Here is a 14,996-nt window from a genome sequence, read left to right as displayed (position 1 = left end):
TCTCCGTTGGTGGTCTCTCTCTGCCTCTGCTTGCCTTCTGTGTTCATCCGCCACACGTCTGTGAGCTTCATCCTCGCGCCTTTCATCTCTCATAAACTTCATTAAAGGAATTATCTCTGGAGACAACGCTGAATATCGAGGTGAAGGGCTGCGCAATGTTGTGGGAGCTGGAGCTTCGTGGTCAGCCTGGTCATCCATCTCTGCGGGGCTATCATCCGACTGACTCATCCAGACGCTGGGTCCACGGCTACGTAAGGCATGAGACATAACTACTTCATCTGTGTACTGTGTCTAAATCAGTGTTGACCGGTCAGCCCGTCGTATCAACAAGATTTCTGACAAAAAATTAATTAAATACACAGATAAGTAGATTATATATATAAAATATATATAAGGAAATCACCGCGGTCAGTGTGTGTGTACGTGTGTGTGTGTCCCAGGCAGTGAGAGCGGTCTCCTCGAGCTGTGAAGGGGTGTGGAGACGACGCTGTGAGGGGGGGTGGAGAAGACTACTATCGGCAGTTACCCTCCAGGCTTCGCGAGGGGAGGTGTACTGAAGTCTACTCCTTACAAATGCCCAGAACATGCCGTGTACCTTGGGAATCCTTTAGAACAAGGTCACACATGAATGGCACGAAACACACAATGCACTAAACACTTCACAGAAAATCACTGTCACTGACACTGCTCAAAGTTGCTAAATTCTTCGAGGACGGGTGGCGGGCGGCGGTTGACACAGGGCAAGGGGGTCCATAAGCCGGCTTTCCACAAACTTTGCACTGTCACTCGTAATTATCCAGTAAAAGTACGCACTGCGCCATGTTCAATGTTCTAGGTAATAAGTTCAATATACAGGAGCGAACACAAACACCTGTATAGATTTTGTAGGTTCTATTTACTGGATAAGAGATATGTACACAAGGGGAGTACCGCTCCTCAACCTGTCTGCTTGTCAACTGCTCTATAGACGACGTATGGCAAGTGATACATTAGCAGCTTCCATACGTCGCCAGGCACATTAATTAAGCATGTGGGACATGGTAATAACATTGCCACACGCTGCTAGCTAGGCTGAATAAATAATATATATAAATGGAGCACATACATCATATACATACATAATATATAAATACAGCATACAGAATATACATACAATGAGAAAGACTGATGCACAGTCGTATATAGAATTTGTTTATTCATTGAGTAAAATGTGTGGAAGGTGGATAAAGTCTAGCAAGGTAGAAATTTTTGAGGAACTTGTTGAGTTGATGATTTTAGAGCAGTTCAAAAGAGCCACTCCAAGAGATATACAATTGTACTTAGGAGAGAGAGATATTAGTAATGTTCATAAAGCTGCTGCATTAGCTGATAGCTATGCCGTTACTCACAAAATGCATCCTGTTAAATCTCAAAATCATTCAGGCGGAAAGGGTTTTGTAGCCAAGGAAAAGGGTGGTAGGCAGGATAGTAGTACTGCTTCTAGTAAAGTAAATTTTCGTGGAAACTCAGGTGAGCTTTCCAAGACCTATGCCAAGACTAAAGCATTTGTGTGTTTTTACTGTAAGAAACCAGGTCATGTGATTGCGAATTGTCCTAAATTGGAAGCAAAGAAGGAAGAGCCAGTGCTCTCATTCGAACCTCAGGAGAAGTTTGACAAAACTTTAGTGAGAAATCGCCCAAAGGAGGATTCTTTTGAACCTTTCATGTTTGATGGTTCAGTTGCAGTTGAGGAATCAGGTGATCAGTACCCTGCGAAGATTTTGCGTGACACTGGTGCTTCTCACAGTATTCTGTTGAAAGGATCTGTTCCCTGCGTGGAAGATTCCTATACTGGAGAGCATTTGGTGCTTAAGGGTGTCGGTGGAGTGATCACTGTTCCTTTGAGTAGGGTGTTTTTAAGAACTCCACTTGTAACTGGTTGGGTGACTATTGGTGTTCAAGATTCTCTTCCTGTGACAGGGGTTACTTTTTTTGCTGGGTAATGATATTGCAGGAGCCAGCGTGGTGCCAGATCCTGTGGTATCTTCGACTCCTACAGTGGAGAATAATACTGGTTTAATTGAAGAAGAATACCATGATTTATTTCCTTTATGTGCAGTCACAAGGAGCCAGACTCTTCGGAATAAAGTACAGTCCGTTCCTTCAGTTGACCCTAAGCTCTGTATTGCTGATAGCAGTGCACCTGGCAATGATGAAAATGATTTAGGTATTGAGAATCTGTTTGACAGTCAGGATGATTCATTTGATAGTGACATTGGTGGGAGAGATGTGAGTGAAGCTAAAGATTCAGTTAACATTCATTCCCCAAAATCTGAAGCTGATCTCTCTTCTGGTGACAACATTACCATTCAGAAAGTACTTGTCACTAGGGAAAAACTGATAGATGATCAGCAGAGTGACTCCGAATTAGCTGAACTATGTAGGAAGGCTGTGGATATTGAAGAAGCCGTTCGCTTGCCTGTTTGTTACAACATGGATTCAGGGTTACTTATGAGGAAGTTCAGATCTGTATCTGATCCTGCTGATGAGTGGAATGTTGTGCATCAGGTTGTGATTCCCAGTTGTCACAGGGGAGAAATCTTGAAATTAGCACACGACTTTTTGGGAGGACATTTAGGAGTTAGGAAAACATACAAAAATATTTTGTCGCATTTTTACTGGCCTGGAATGAAAGGTGATGTTGCCAGATACTATAGAACTTGCCATGAATGTCAGATGGCTGGTAAATCGAATAAGGTCATAAAACCTGCTCCCCCTAAAACCCATTCCTGTGGTAGATGAGCTATTTAGCAGGATTATAATTGATTGTGTAGGTCCTCTCCCAAAAACTCGATGTGGCCACCAATATTTGTTAACAATCATGTGTACTACCACCAGGTACCCAGAGGCTATACCATTGCGAAACATCAAAGCAAAGAGTGTGGTAAAGGCTCTGACTAACTTCTTCACTAAATATGGCATTCCTAGAATTGTACAGTCGGATCAGGGTACTAACTTCACTTCTTTCCTTTTCCAGCAGGTGATGAATGAATTGGGTATTAAACAATACTTAGCTTCTGCGTACCACCCTCAAACCCAAGGTGCCCTAGAGAGGTTCCACCAGACTTTTAAATCAATGCTTATGAAATACTGTATGGAGTCTGATAAGGATTGGGATGAAGGAGTACCACTTATGTTGTTTGCCATAAGAGAGAGTCCCCAAGACTCCCTAGGATTCAGTCCCTTTGAAATTATTTTTGGTCATGCTGTAAGAGGTCCTATGACTGTGTTGAAGGAAAGTTGGATAAGTAATCAAATAAAAGTCCCTTTGTCAGTGTATGTAGAGAAGTTTAAAGAGAAACTGAAGAGAGTAGGTGAGATTGCTCGTGAAAATGTGTCAGAAGTACAGGAGAAAATGAAAAAGCAATATGATGAGCATTGTCAAGCTAGAGAATTTAAGCCTGGAGAAAGGGTTTTAGCACTTATACCCCTGTATAGAAATCCCCTTCAAGCTAAATATGAGGGTCCATTCACTATCGTTAAGAAATTAAATGACCTCAACTATGTCATAGCGACTCCAGACAAGAGAAAATTGGAGAGGTTGATTCATATCAACAGGTTGAAACCGTATTTTGGTAGGAGTGAAGTGGTTTGCTCGGTAACAGGAGAGGAGGTGATCCCAGACACTGATTTCCAAGTGGATGTCCCCATAAAAATCTGTAATTCCAGTATATTGTGTGGCCCTACCTCTAAAGTATCCCATCTTTCACAACAGCAATCTCAGGATGTGGTGCAACTGCTGCAGGAGTTCAAACCACTCTTCGACGATGTGCCACGCCAGTGTTCTCTGCTGGAGCACGACCTGGTACTGCTGCCTGGCACATCTCCCATCAAGCAAGCACCCTACCGATTGAGCCCTGATAAGCGGGAGAAGCTGAAGCAGGAGGTGGAGTATCTACTGGAATATGACCTAGTGGAGAGGAGCAGTAGTGCATGGCGTCACCCTGTGTGCTGGTGCCTAAACCCGACGGAAGTGTCCGCATGTGTAGAGACTACAGGAAGGGCAACCTGGAGACACGTGCTGATGCATATCCATTGCCGCGCATCGACGATATCATCGATAGTGTGGGTCAAGCATCATTTGTCACCAAGGTGGATCTTCTCAAAGGCTACTACCAAATCAAACTCTCGGAAGAAGCAAAGCAGATTTCAGCTTTTGTCAGTGCGGAGGGGCTGTGGCAATACAAAGTTATGCCCTTCGGCCTCAAAGGAGCACCAGCAACATTTCAGCGAGCGATGCATATAGTGACGTCAGGCCTGCCTGGAGTGTACGCCTATCTCGATGATCTGGTCGTCATCGGTGACACATGGGTACAACACATTGGCCGACTCCGTGAACTCTTCAATCGTCTAGCAGAGTTCAACGGTGGTAAACCTACCCAAGAGTGAATTCGGACATGCCACCTTAATCTTCCTTGGTCATGTCATTGGACAAAGGAAAATTGCTCCAATTGATGCCAAGGTTGTCGATATTCTCAGTCTACCCGCACCTCACAATCGAAAGGCACTTAGAAGATTTCTCGGGATGGTTGGAGGTTTTGTCAAAATTTTGCCATGGTGGTCACTCCCATGACAGATTTGGTCAGTCCAAAAAGAAAGTTTGTGTGGACTGATGAATGCCAGACAGCATTCGAAAAGGTTCGTGGGTTGTTGGCAACGGCACTTGTACTACAACTCCCAGATTTTAAGAAACAATTTATGATGCGTGTGACACAGGAGTTGGTGCTGTGTTAATGCAAAAAGGAAAGGATGTAATATTGCACCCGAACTGTTATTTCTCGGCCAAACTGAAAAAGCATCAACGTGGATATGCCACAATAGAAAAAGAAGCATTGGCCCTTTTGTTAGCTCTGGAAAAGTTTGAGGTGTATGTAAGTGGATCACCTTACCCAGTGATAGTTTATACAGAACATAATCCACTTCAGTTTGTTCATAATATGAGAAATAAGAATCAAAGACTGTTACGGTGGTCATTAGCTCTTCAACCCTATAATATAGAAATCAAACACATAAAGGGCTGTGATAATATTATTGCCGACACTCTATCTCGTGTTGAATAAAAGTTTATTCAGAGCTTCTTAAACTTTTAAATTAAGGGGGGAGATGTTAAGAGTGAGCGTTCCATCGTTGGTTGTGGATTCGCAACGTGAACGTCTTTTGTTTGTGACCCGGAACTGTGAAGACCGCCCTGTCCCTTGTGCCATTGTTGGCCATCTTCCCGGACCGGACCACCCACGACTATCATCGTCCACAACAACTCACGAGCGTTCTCGGTTTATCGAGCATTAGCTTGCCCTCCCCACTGGTGGTGTGAGTGACCCACACTCCAGCTGGAGAGCAGCTATAGCGCGATATTCCCGGCGTGGTTTGAGCTCTTTTCCTTCTACTACTATTTTTCCTTTTTCGCTCTGGCCTAGGGACCTGCACCCTCAAAAGTGTATTCGTCCTGCGGTCCCCCCTGTAACTGTTCACCTCCCTCCCAGGAGATTGTGAACACGAAAGGGGGTTGGAGCAAAACCATCCCAGCCGAGTCTTTCCAGGAAAACCGTGATCGTGCGGGTCCACCTGGAAAGAGGGTAGCTCAGGAACCACTCTACGACCACCAGCCAGTGGGGAGTGCTGTAATTCCTCTGCTATTTACTCAACCGGAATAGGTAGGATCTAAAAAAAAAAAAAAAACCCGGTTATGGAGCGCGTACACCCTCCTAACCGCGACCCCCGCCTGAACCGCCAACCTGACGACCCGAACTACGACAGGCTTCGCACAGAGAAAGCGGACCAGTTACGCGCCTTCAATGAAGCCCTGAAAAGTAAGAACACTGCCACCACCTCCAACAACTCCACCACCACTGCTACCGCCACTGAGGACAACTGGACGAAGGTAGAAAACAAGAAACGCCGACGTGCCTTTTCGGGAAACGAATGCCGTCAAGCAGCACAAAAGGCACCCATCACCACCACCAGCTCACCTCCAACGACACTGCCAAAATTCCGAATCACGAAAACGGACGCAAAAACAACATATGCCGCCGTCACAGAGATGGAAAAGCAAAACCCACTGGCCAAGTTCTCAGTGCGGCCCAACCTAAAGGGGGAGATGATTATTCACCCCAAAGACAAGGACTCTGCCACCACCCTCGACACTTACCTGCAAAACACCACCACCGTTGCGTCAACAAAGCTGGACCCCGCCCAGAAACTGATGAAGTCGGTAGTCCTTCGGTACCCAAAGGAACTACCTCTCGAACCCCTGGAGAACCACCCGAAGATCTTAAAAGCCGAGAGATGCTCTCCCCTGTCCGACAAGACGGCCACCACGAAACAAGTGCTCATAACGCACTACGGCTCACCCCCAGCACCATAGACCTCAAAACCTGGGGGATCTACGAAGTGAGGCCCTTCGTCCCAGAGCCCCTGCGGTGCTTCAGATGCCAGAAATACGGGCACCATCAGACAAGGTGCACGTACAAGGAAATCTGCGCAGTCTGCGCACAGAAGCACGGCACACACTCCTGCCTCACCAAGTTGAAAAATGGGGAAAAAATTGCCCCCAAGTGTGCCAACTGCGGGGGCAAACACCACACCTGGAATCCTGGATGCTCCGAGAGAACAAAGAGGGTCCAGGCAAACCGACCAGCAGCAAGACCGGCCCCCACCGCCTACACACCAGCCCCACCAAGTACCTTCGTGTGGGGAACCCAAAGGCCAAAACAACAAAGACAACCTCCTCAGCCAGTCAACACCCAAAGTGCAGCCCAGTTTCCTGGCCTCACTACGGCCACACCTCAGCCACCCAAGCAGCAGACAACGACAACCACGAGAAAGACAAAAGAAGCACACACCAAGGCACCAGAAGGAATGATACACGTATCAGACCTAGCCAAGGTACTGACAACCTTCGCGGAGGGCCTAGCCGGACTACTGGGCCACAAGATCCAACCCACACAGCTCCAAATACTCATGGGGAGCGTCCTCGGGCAAGTCGCCACAGCTCCAGCCACCTCAGTGGAGGAAGCCACGCCGGTCCTCACACGAGTGACAGCCGAGGTACACTCTACACCGAAGAAGGCCACCAGAGAACCCAAGATACCGACAGCTCCCAGAAAGAAACTGGACGTTTCAACTCCCCTGAACCGAACCACGGCCCAGAAGGCAAAAACCACAGAACACGAAGATATGAACCTGATCCAGTTGGAATCGAACTTGGACATCTCCATCGAGGACCACCAGAAGTCCCCGATGAAACAGTGGTGGAAAACATCAGCACCCTGAACATCCTAACATGGAATGCTCAGGGCATCAAAAACAAGAAACACCTCCTACAAGAAGCAGCAGCCAAGGACAAGCTTGACATCATACTGCTACAAGAAACACTTCTACAAGAACACCACTGTTTCAAATTCAGCGGTTACAAGACATACAGGAGGCATTTCACGCAGGCGTCAACAAGAGGATGTATGATCTTGGTCAAGTCAAGCATACCCTCCGCCGATGTCACGCAGCAATTTCCATGTGGGGAAAACATCGAGACACAGGCCGTCAAAGTAACCCTCCAAGAACGGGAATTAACTGTTCACAACATCTACAAGAACCCAAGGGGCTCACTGGAGGTTACTCAATTATTTGCTTCGGCCGCTGACCACGCCACACTCATAGGAGGGGATTTCAACGCACATCATCCCTTCCTAAGCTCGGCAAGCCCCACAAATGAAGACGGCCTACACCTATACACCACCTTTCAAGATACACCCGAGATCTGCCTCCTGAACACCGGAGAGCCCACCCACACTAGGGGAGGAAGGCTAGATCTAACCTTCGTCTCCAGTGCACTACAGCCTTCGGCCTCCTGGCAGATACACCCCACGCTGACCAGCGACCACTTCGCCACCCTAACAACGCTGAAGGTGAACAAACTCCCCACTCCACCCCCCCCCGAGATGGAGATACAATACCCAAAAGGCAGACTGGGGACTCTTTAAGAAACACCTGGCTAAGTGGCGCGAAAAATCACAGCCGGCCGGCGCAGCACCCGTGGATGAGACAACCCTCCACCACCAATTGGTCGAGGCGTTTCACCAAGCGGCAGAAGAGGCTATCCCAAAAACAAAACCCACATCAAGACAGTACAATGATTACTGGTACTACTGTCCCAGGGTGAAAGAACTCAACCACAGAGTGAACATGGCCCGAAGAAACTACAGGAGACATCCCACGGCAACAAACAGACATCTCCTGCAAGTCATAGTTAAGGATACCAGGGAAGAGAAGGAAGAAATAAAAAACGTAAGCTGGCTCAAGTGGTGCTCCGAACTGAACGAGCACACCTCCCTTGGCAAGATGTGGGCCCAGATCCGAAGGGCATCTGGGAAGACAACACCACCACCACCAACCCATCCCAACCCAGAAGAGGAAGCCGAGAGACTTGCAAAATTGTTCTCTGACCGAGCAGCAACGAAAAACCTCCCGAGACAGGCGGAGGAGACACAACGGCGTCTGCGACAGGTCAGACTCCAGATGATCGAAGAGGCCTGCAACAGTGAAGATGACACTGACAGACCATTCAACCAGCAAGAACTCCAGAAGTCGCTAAAACGAAGCAAGGACACAGCTCCAGGGGCCGACAGGATAACCTACTCCATGCTTTCCCATGCCGGTACAGCCGGACACGAGGCTCTGCTGCAAGCCATCAATGCTTCGTGGACAGCACAAAGACTCCCACCGGAATGGAAGAAGGCAGATATACAGCCCATTCCGAAGCCCAGAGAACCAGACAAACCGAGGCCCATCTCCCTTCTCAGCTGCATAGCGAAGACGGGAGAAAGAATGGCTCTCAACCGACTCAAGTGGAAAGTAGGCAGCCCACACCCTCACATCTTTGCTTACACCGAGAACACCGGCACAGGCAACAACATCGCCGAGATACTCAGCACAGTGGACAACAAACCAGCTCTGGTGGTCTTCCTCGACCTGGAGAAAGCCTTCGAACTAGCAAATCCATTGGCCATTACAACTACGCTCGCTAAAAAAGGCGTCAAAGGAAGGTTGCTGGGGTGGATCCAGAACTACCTCACACAGAGAGAAGCACGAGTACGCTTTCAGGGAGCAACCTCAAGCTACAGGGTCCATGAAAACGGAACCCCACAAGGAGGCATCCTCAGTCCAATGCTGTTCAATGTCCTGATGGAAAATCTAGTCAAACTTCCCTTCAGACAAACAGCCAAGCTCCTATGCTATGCAGACGACTTACAGCTTATAGTAAGAGGATCGAACAGACTAGCCAACACGCAACACGCACTCCAACTTATAGAAGAGGAGTGCAACAGACTTGGACTCAAGATAAATCCAGCCAAGTCGAAAGCGATGGCCATCTGCACAGACACACCAGACAAGATGCTCTCCATACAAAACACGCCGGTAGTCTGGACTAACGCCCACCAGTGTCTTGGAATATGGTTTGACCAGAAACTCACCTTCAAGCCGCAACTCGAGTATCTCAGGCACAGGACGAAGAGCAGACACAATATAATGAGGACGCTCACCAGCAAATCCGCAGGAGCAAACCTTCATGTGCTCAAAGCCTACTACACGGCCGCCATCAGATCGCTGGTAGATTACAGTGCTCCAGCACTCATTGGACTGAGAGAAGACCAAATAGCTAAGCTAGAAGTCATCCAAAACAATGCTCTCAGGACCATGCTCGGAGCACCCATGTGGACCAGAATTTGCAATCTGCAAATGGAAACCGAACTACCACCCCTGGCAATACGAGTCAAGCAGGTGACAGCCGGTCTCCTCGCCAAAATCTGTAGAGCAGACAAGCCCACAGTCGCCAAGATTCGAATCAGTGCCTCCCTCCACCTCGACCACAGAGTGCGAGGGGCCACCTGGTCGCACGAGGCAAGCGAGGTCATCCGACACCTGCAAGCAGAAACACTCGTCAAGAACAACCAAGACACACTAGACAATGGTTACGCTGTTCCTCCACCATGGAGCCCTCCACCAGCCACACTCAAATTTACCGACCTAGGCGATAGTAAAGCCAACCTCCAGAAGGAGGACCTCAAAAAAATAACTCTCGAAGCCATAGCCACCGAGACACCGGCTGATGCAGCATCATACTTCACAGACGGCTCGGTGGACCCAAAACATCATAGATCCGGAGCGGCCTTCTACACCCAAGGTCAGACCCTCCAATGGAGACTTTCCAATGACTGCTCCACCCTACAAACAGAACTGGTAGCAATCTCAAAGGCCCTACAACACGCTGCAACACAACACAACAAGTCCATCATAATTCACACGGACTCGAAATCGGCCATGCAGGCGCTGCAACACAGTCAACCAAGAGACAACGTCCACATCATCACCTCGATCCTCGCACAGCTACAGGAATTCCAAAGCCAAAACCGACCAGTCGTCTTACACTGGATTCCCAGTCATGTAGGGATTGGAGGAAACGACGTGGCAGACGAAGCAGCCAAGGCAGCTACACGTTCTAGTAGCATACACATCCATGTTCCAGCAAGTGTGCAACAGATTAAGAATCACCTCAGAAAGACTAGCAAGCTCCACATCAAAAAGAGCTTCCTTCATGCACTCAACGCTGGTTCCCAATCAGCCAAATGGTACCTGGCGGCCACAAAAGGGGAACCACCTTTCGCTGACAAGAAAACTCCAAGACAAACCCAAGTCAGCCTTCATCGACTACGACTAGGGTACAAGTGCTCCTGGCAGATGATCGGAAATGACGTCATGGAATGCACCTACTGTCAGGAGCCAGCAGCCAACCCACTTGAACACTATCTCCTCGATTGCGAGGTCACACAAAGCCTCCGAAACAGAACTCAAATCTCCCAAGAAACACACACAACACCAGCGGCCACTCTAACCCGAAAGGCCCATACAGACCACATCCACCACCTACTCCGGGTCATCACACGATACCCACCACCCAGATAGCTTAGAAAGCATCCTCTCCCAGCAAGTGCGGACCCCAGCTCGGGGGGCGCGCCACTCCGAAACTGACCACGTCCAAGAGTGGGGGTTGGTGGTAAGCGTCCACTGATCGGGGGTCCGCTCACACTTGCAACCTGCAGTATCCCTCCAATCTGCAGGTGGGACCACCTCCAATCCCAATCCGGTCTGGCTGCTCCTGGAGCTCCAGCCGGAACCACCAAACGGGCCGCCTATAGGCAAAGGCCCGTGTCGGACTACGGTCCGACAATCTCAACAACAACATTAGTATGGGCCCGGCAGTGTTAAGTACAGAGTATCTCCTTTCTTATTGTACAGTATGTTTCTAGTGGTATAACGTGTAAACCTTGCTCGACTTTTATAACACCAAGTAAAGTATTATTTGTGAAAGATTATTGTTAATCATATTTTGGAGTTCCACGGAAAATAACTTACTTATTTATGAGGTTTCGTGTGGTGGATAGACCACGTTGTTCATCGTAGTTTCTAGACTAAATAAGTCTTTACTTTTGTGTTCATTATTTTGTCACTCGGTTGAGTCATTTATTTGATCAGATTTGACTTGTATTTGTTTATTTTTGTACATACCGATATATTTATTTTATTGATTATTTGTTAATATATTCTATTATTACAACTACTGCATGTATTTCAATATACCCCATAGTAATGAGGTGATAATTTGGTGGGATCTATTCCTGGACCTATAGTACAAAGTGTAATTTGTGAATTTGTGATATTGTTACACCCTTAAGAGGCCCAAGGGTCGTAACAATAACTAAAAAAAAATATGACACCATCTAGAAAACAATATTTTATTAGTTCATATTCTCCAGGCAATGTTTTGTTGTTACTTACCCCGAAGGTAAGAGGGAGCCAGAGTAGGGTGGAGTAGACCCATAGTATGATCAAGTAGTGCATCACCTTCCTTTGTTGCATCACTCGCTTGTACAACATTGGGTACACGACAGCCAGCATTCTGCACCAGGATTTGACCAATTTCACTATACTTCACATTTCAACTTAATAATATGACATGAAAAAAAAATCTTAATTTTTATCCAATAATTCACATTTTAAATTAATAATATGTCTTCAGTAATATATTTCTTGATATTTATACATCAAATCACATTCCAAATTAATAAAACCTATCTTACAGATAGGATTATCATAGCTATTAGACAAATTTCTTACCTGTTGAAGGCGAGTGCGCAGATGCTGTGTATGCGCACTTGACTTAGTATGAGGCCTAGTGTAAAAAATGTCAAGCACACTCCCTTTGAGAATGTAACATCGCCGTACTGTTGAGCTTGCAGACACCCGACTCCATACATAGGCATCCCGAAGGCACACACGGGTAACAGGCAGACAAGAAGGTTGACCATGAACGCTGTGGAAGGACTCTGACGGAGTTTCTTGCTCATCAGGAGAGCCAAGGACCCGAGAGATATTCCTAATAGGTTTGAAAGAAAATAAATTAGTGAGTGGTAACTCAGTCGAGGTAATGTTCTAATGAGCAGTTTAATGGTTGTAAATATATACCGTGTCTTTTGAGACATAGAATAACCAGTAATATATGTTTATTGATGAAGGAAGCTCGACCAAACATTAAATGGAACAAGTTAAGATCTAAGAATGTATACTATTAAGCCTTTAACAAACAGGAATAATATTTCACCTTAGTCAATCTTATGAACAAATCACGTAATAGTGTCTCCCGCGATGGCCAAGAAAATGTGCTAAGTTGTCACTCCCTCCAAGTTAGCTTATTATTAGGTTAAGTTAAGTAATGTTTCTCGCGAATCATTCAATTCCCCGCCATCACGAGAAACAACTTGACGAAATTGTCAGTATGATTAGCCTCTATCATGATATTTTTCTATCATATTTCGGTAATGAAATTATATCATTCTCCAGTTGTAATTATTGTATCTTAGCCTTCAACGTGCATTATAACATCGTTTTATAATCCATAGTATAACAAAAATCAATACGATCTTAAATGGATTTCAATTGAACAAAAACAGGTTTATAGAGACCAAAGTCCCACAAGACATTGGTATACTGGAAATGTCTCACTACATAAAAAAATACATAAACAAATACCATTTTTTTAATCTCTGTTATTACAACAAGGTCGATTAATGTAGCCTGTGATAATTTAACCTATACTGAAAAGATTCGCATTACAATGTTGAAAGATGCTGATTTATCAAGTAGTGAAGAAAGCCTACCAAATCTTACGTTCGGTAAAGGCTGTATATTACGCCTCACGCTTATCTCTCTCGTATCCTGTGGGATTTCTAAGGAGTAACATAACTCCTCGTATCTACTTTATGCTAAGAGTGGTGTGAGTTCTGATGACTTACACGTCAGCAGTTTTTTCTCTCCTTACCTCGAGAGAGAGAGTAACAGTTTTCTTTCTACCCTTCTAATGAGTCGTGTCTTCTTTTGTGTATTAATGGGAACATAACTACTGTATACTCAAAGCTTTTGAAATTAACTGGATGCCGGGATGAATGATTTTCAAGAATCTGTTGCTCTGTTATCAATGGCGGAACTGAAGAAGTGGATGGAGGTGGTGGTGGGTACGATGGGGCCATGAATCTAATGCTTTGTTCACTCATATGAGAGATAATAATCATTGCATTGGCCGGGCTAAGGCCTCCTCTATCTTACAGTACTTTGTAATTCTGTAAACATAAATTTAAGTAATGGCATATACAAATTGGAAAATGTTGTGATTAAAAGGATTTGTAGCCAGGTGAAAGTGTTGGGTCACTACTTAATGGGAAAGACATGCTGACACTAGGGATTTGATCTCACCCTCCTTTACTGTACAGTATACAATATATATTAGCCTTGTCAGTAACTACTTATTAGTCTGTATTCACCCCTGAAGATGTGAATAACACGAAATTGTTTGAGAACTTCACGTTTTCTTCTTTTTTTCATTTGGTTATCAACATACACATGGATCACGAGCACCTACAGTGATTTATTTACACACACACACACACTCATATATATATATATATATATATATATATATATATATATATATATATATATATATATATATATATATATATATATATATATATATATATATATATGTAATATTTAGAAATTTCAGTGTAATTTCAAATGCAGCGCCATTGGCGATGCTGAGTTCAAGGTCGTCTGAGGGAAGACAGCGCTCCCTGCACGTAGCGAGAGGTTGTGGAACTAGGCCTATACGATATTAAATGTAATTTTCCGAGTTAATAGGGACGCGAATCATGAAATTAAATATCAGTTATTAAATTGAAAATAATTATAGATCGTTTCCCAGTCTGAAAATGCTGCGTACGTCCTAATTAAGCTGTTAACCGTCTGGTAAATAAGTCACTCCTGGAAAGCGTGAACCAGTGAGGGAGCGTGGCATGGGCAGCTGTGAGAGAGGTCAAGGACCACCTCTGTGCTGTACCCAGGAGAGACTGATCGCGCGACCTGGTTCCTTCGTTTATTTAACATCAGTATTAACAAGTAAGTTTTATTCAATCTCAGACAAAGCTTGATAGGGGGTAGGAACAAACGGTGATGTGAGACAATAGCAAACAGCCCGGGTTTTTCAGGGTTTTGTAGACTCCACGCGGTATGATATCGTCCACTGGCGGTATGAGACACGAGTGGTGAAGCGAGCTGTATGACCGTCCACTGACCTGGGTTTGAGCCACCTGTTGAGTATGGTGAGAGTTGGAGTGAACCCAGCTGTCTAGGTGCCCAACTAACGACGTGACGATCGTTTGGGGTCATCAACTCTCCTCTACCTCGGCTCACAATACCACATATCTTCAAGTAGCTTAGTGAAAACCTTTTACTAATGGGAAGCTAAAGCTTCTCTCAACTGTACAAGGTCTGAGTGGCTCACTCCCTTCCATTTCATGGATGTACTGGGGGTAAAGTGAAGCCAGCTGAGTGATACAGGGTCACACACT

The 14,996-nt window shown here is 45.7% G+C and overlaps 1 protein-coding gene across 1 annotated transcript; it reads right to left on the bottom strand.

Annotated features, from left to right (window-relative positions):
- Positions 1 to 4,444: 4,444 nt before the first annotated feature.
- On the bottom strand, positions 4,445 to 12,469 carry LOC121854008 (D(2) dopamine receptor-like; the record flags this gene model as incomplete). Its single annotated transcript, XM_042348396.1, has 3 exons — positions 4,445 to 4,519; positions 11,872 to 11,992; positions 12,211 to 12,469. Coding segments are annotated over 3 exons (455 nt in total), but the record flags the coding sequence as incomplete, so codon positions are not given.
- Between the last annotated feature and the right edge of the window lie 2,527 nt (positions 12,470 to 14,996).

The sequence above is a fragment of the Homarus americanus genome, unplaced genomic scaffold (assembly GCF_018991925.1).
Source record: "Homarus americanus isolate GMGI-L3 unplaced genomic scaffold, GMGI_Hamer_2.0 scaffold9674, whole genome shotgun sequence".
In the NCBI taxonomy this organism is placed as follows: Eukaryota; Metazoa; Arthropoda; class Malacostraca; order Decapoda; family Nephropidae; genus Homarus; species Homarus americanus.
This window is presented reverse-complemented; position numbering and strand designations above follow the sequence as displayed.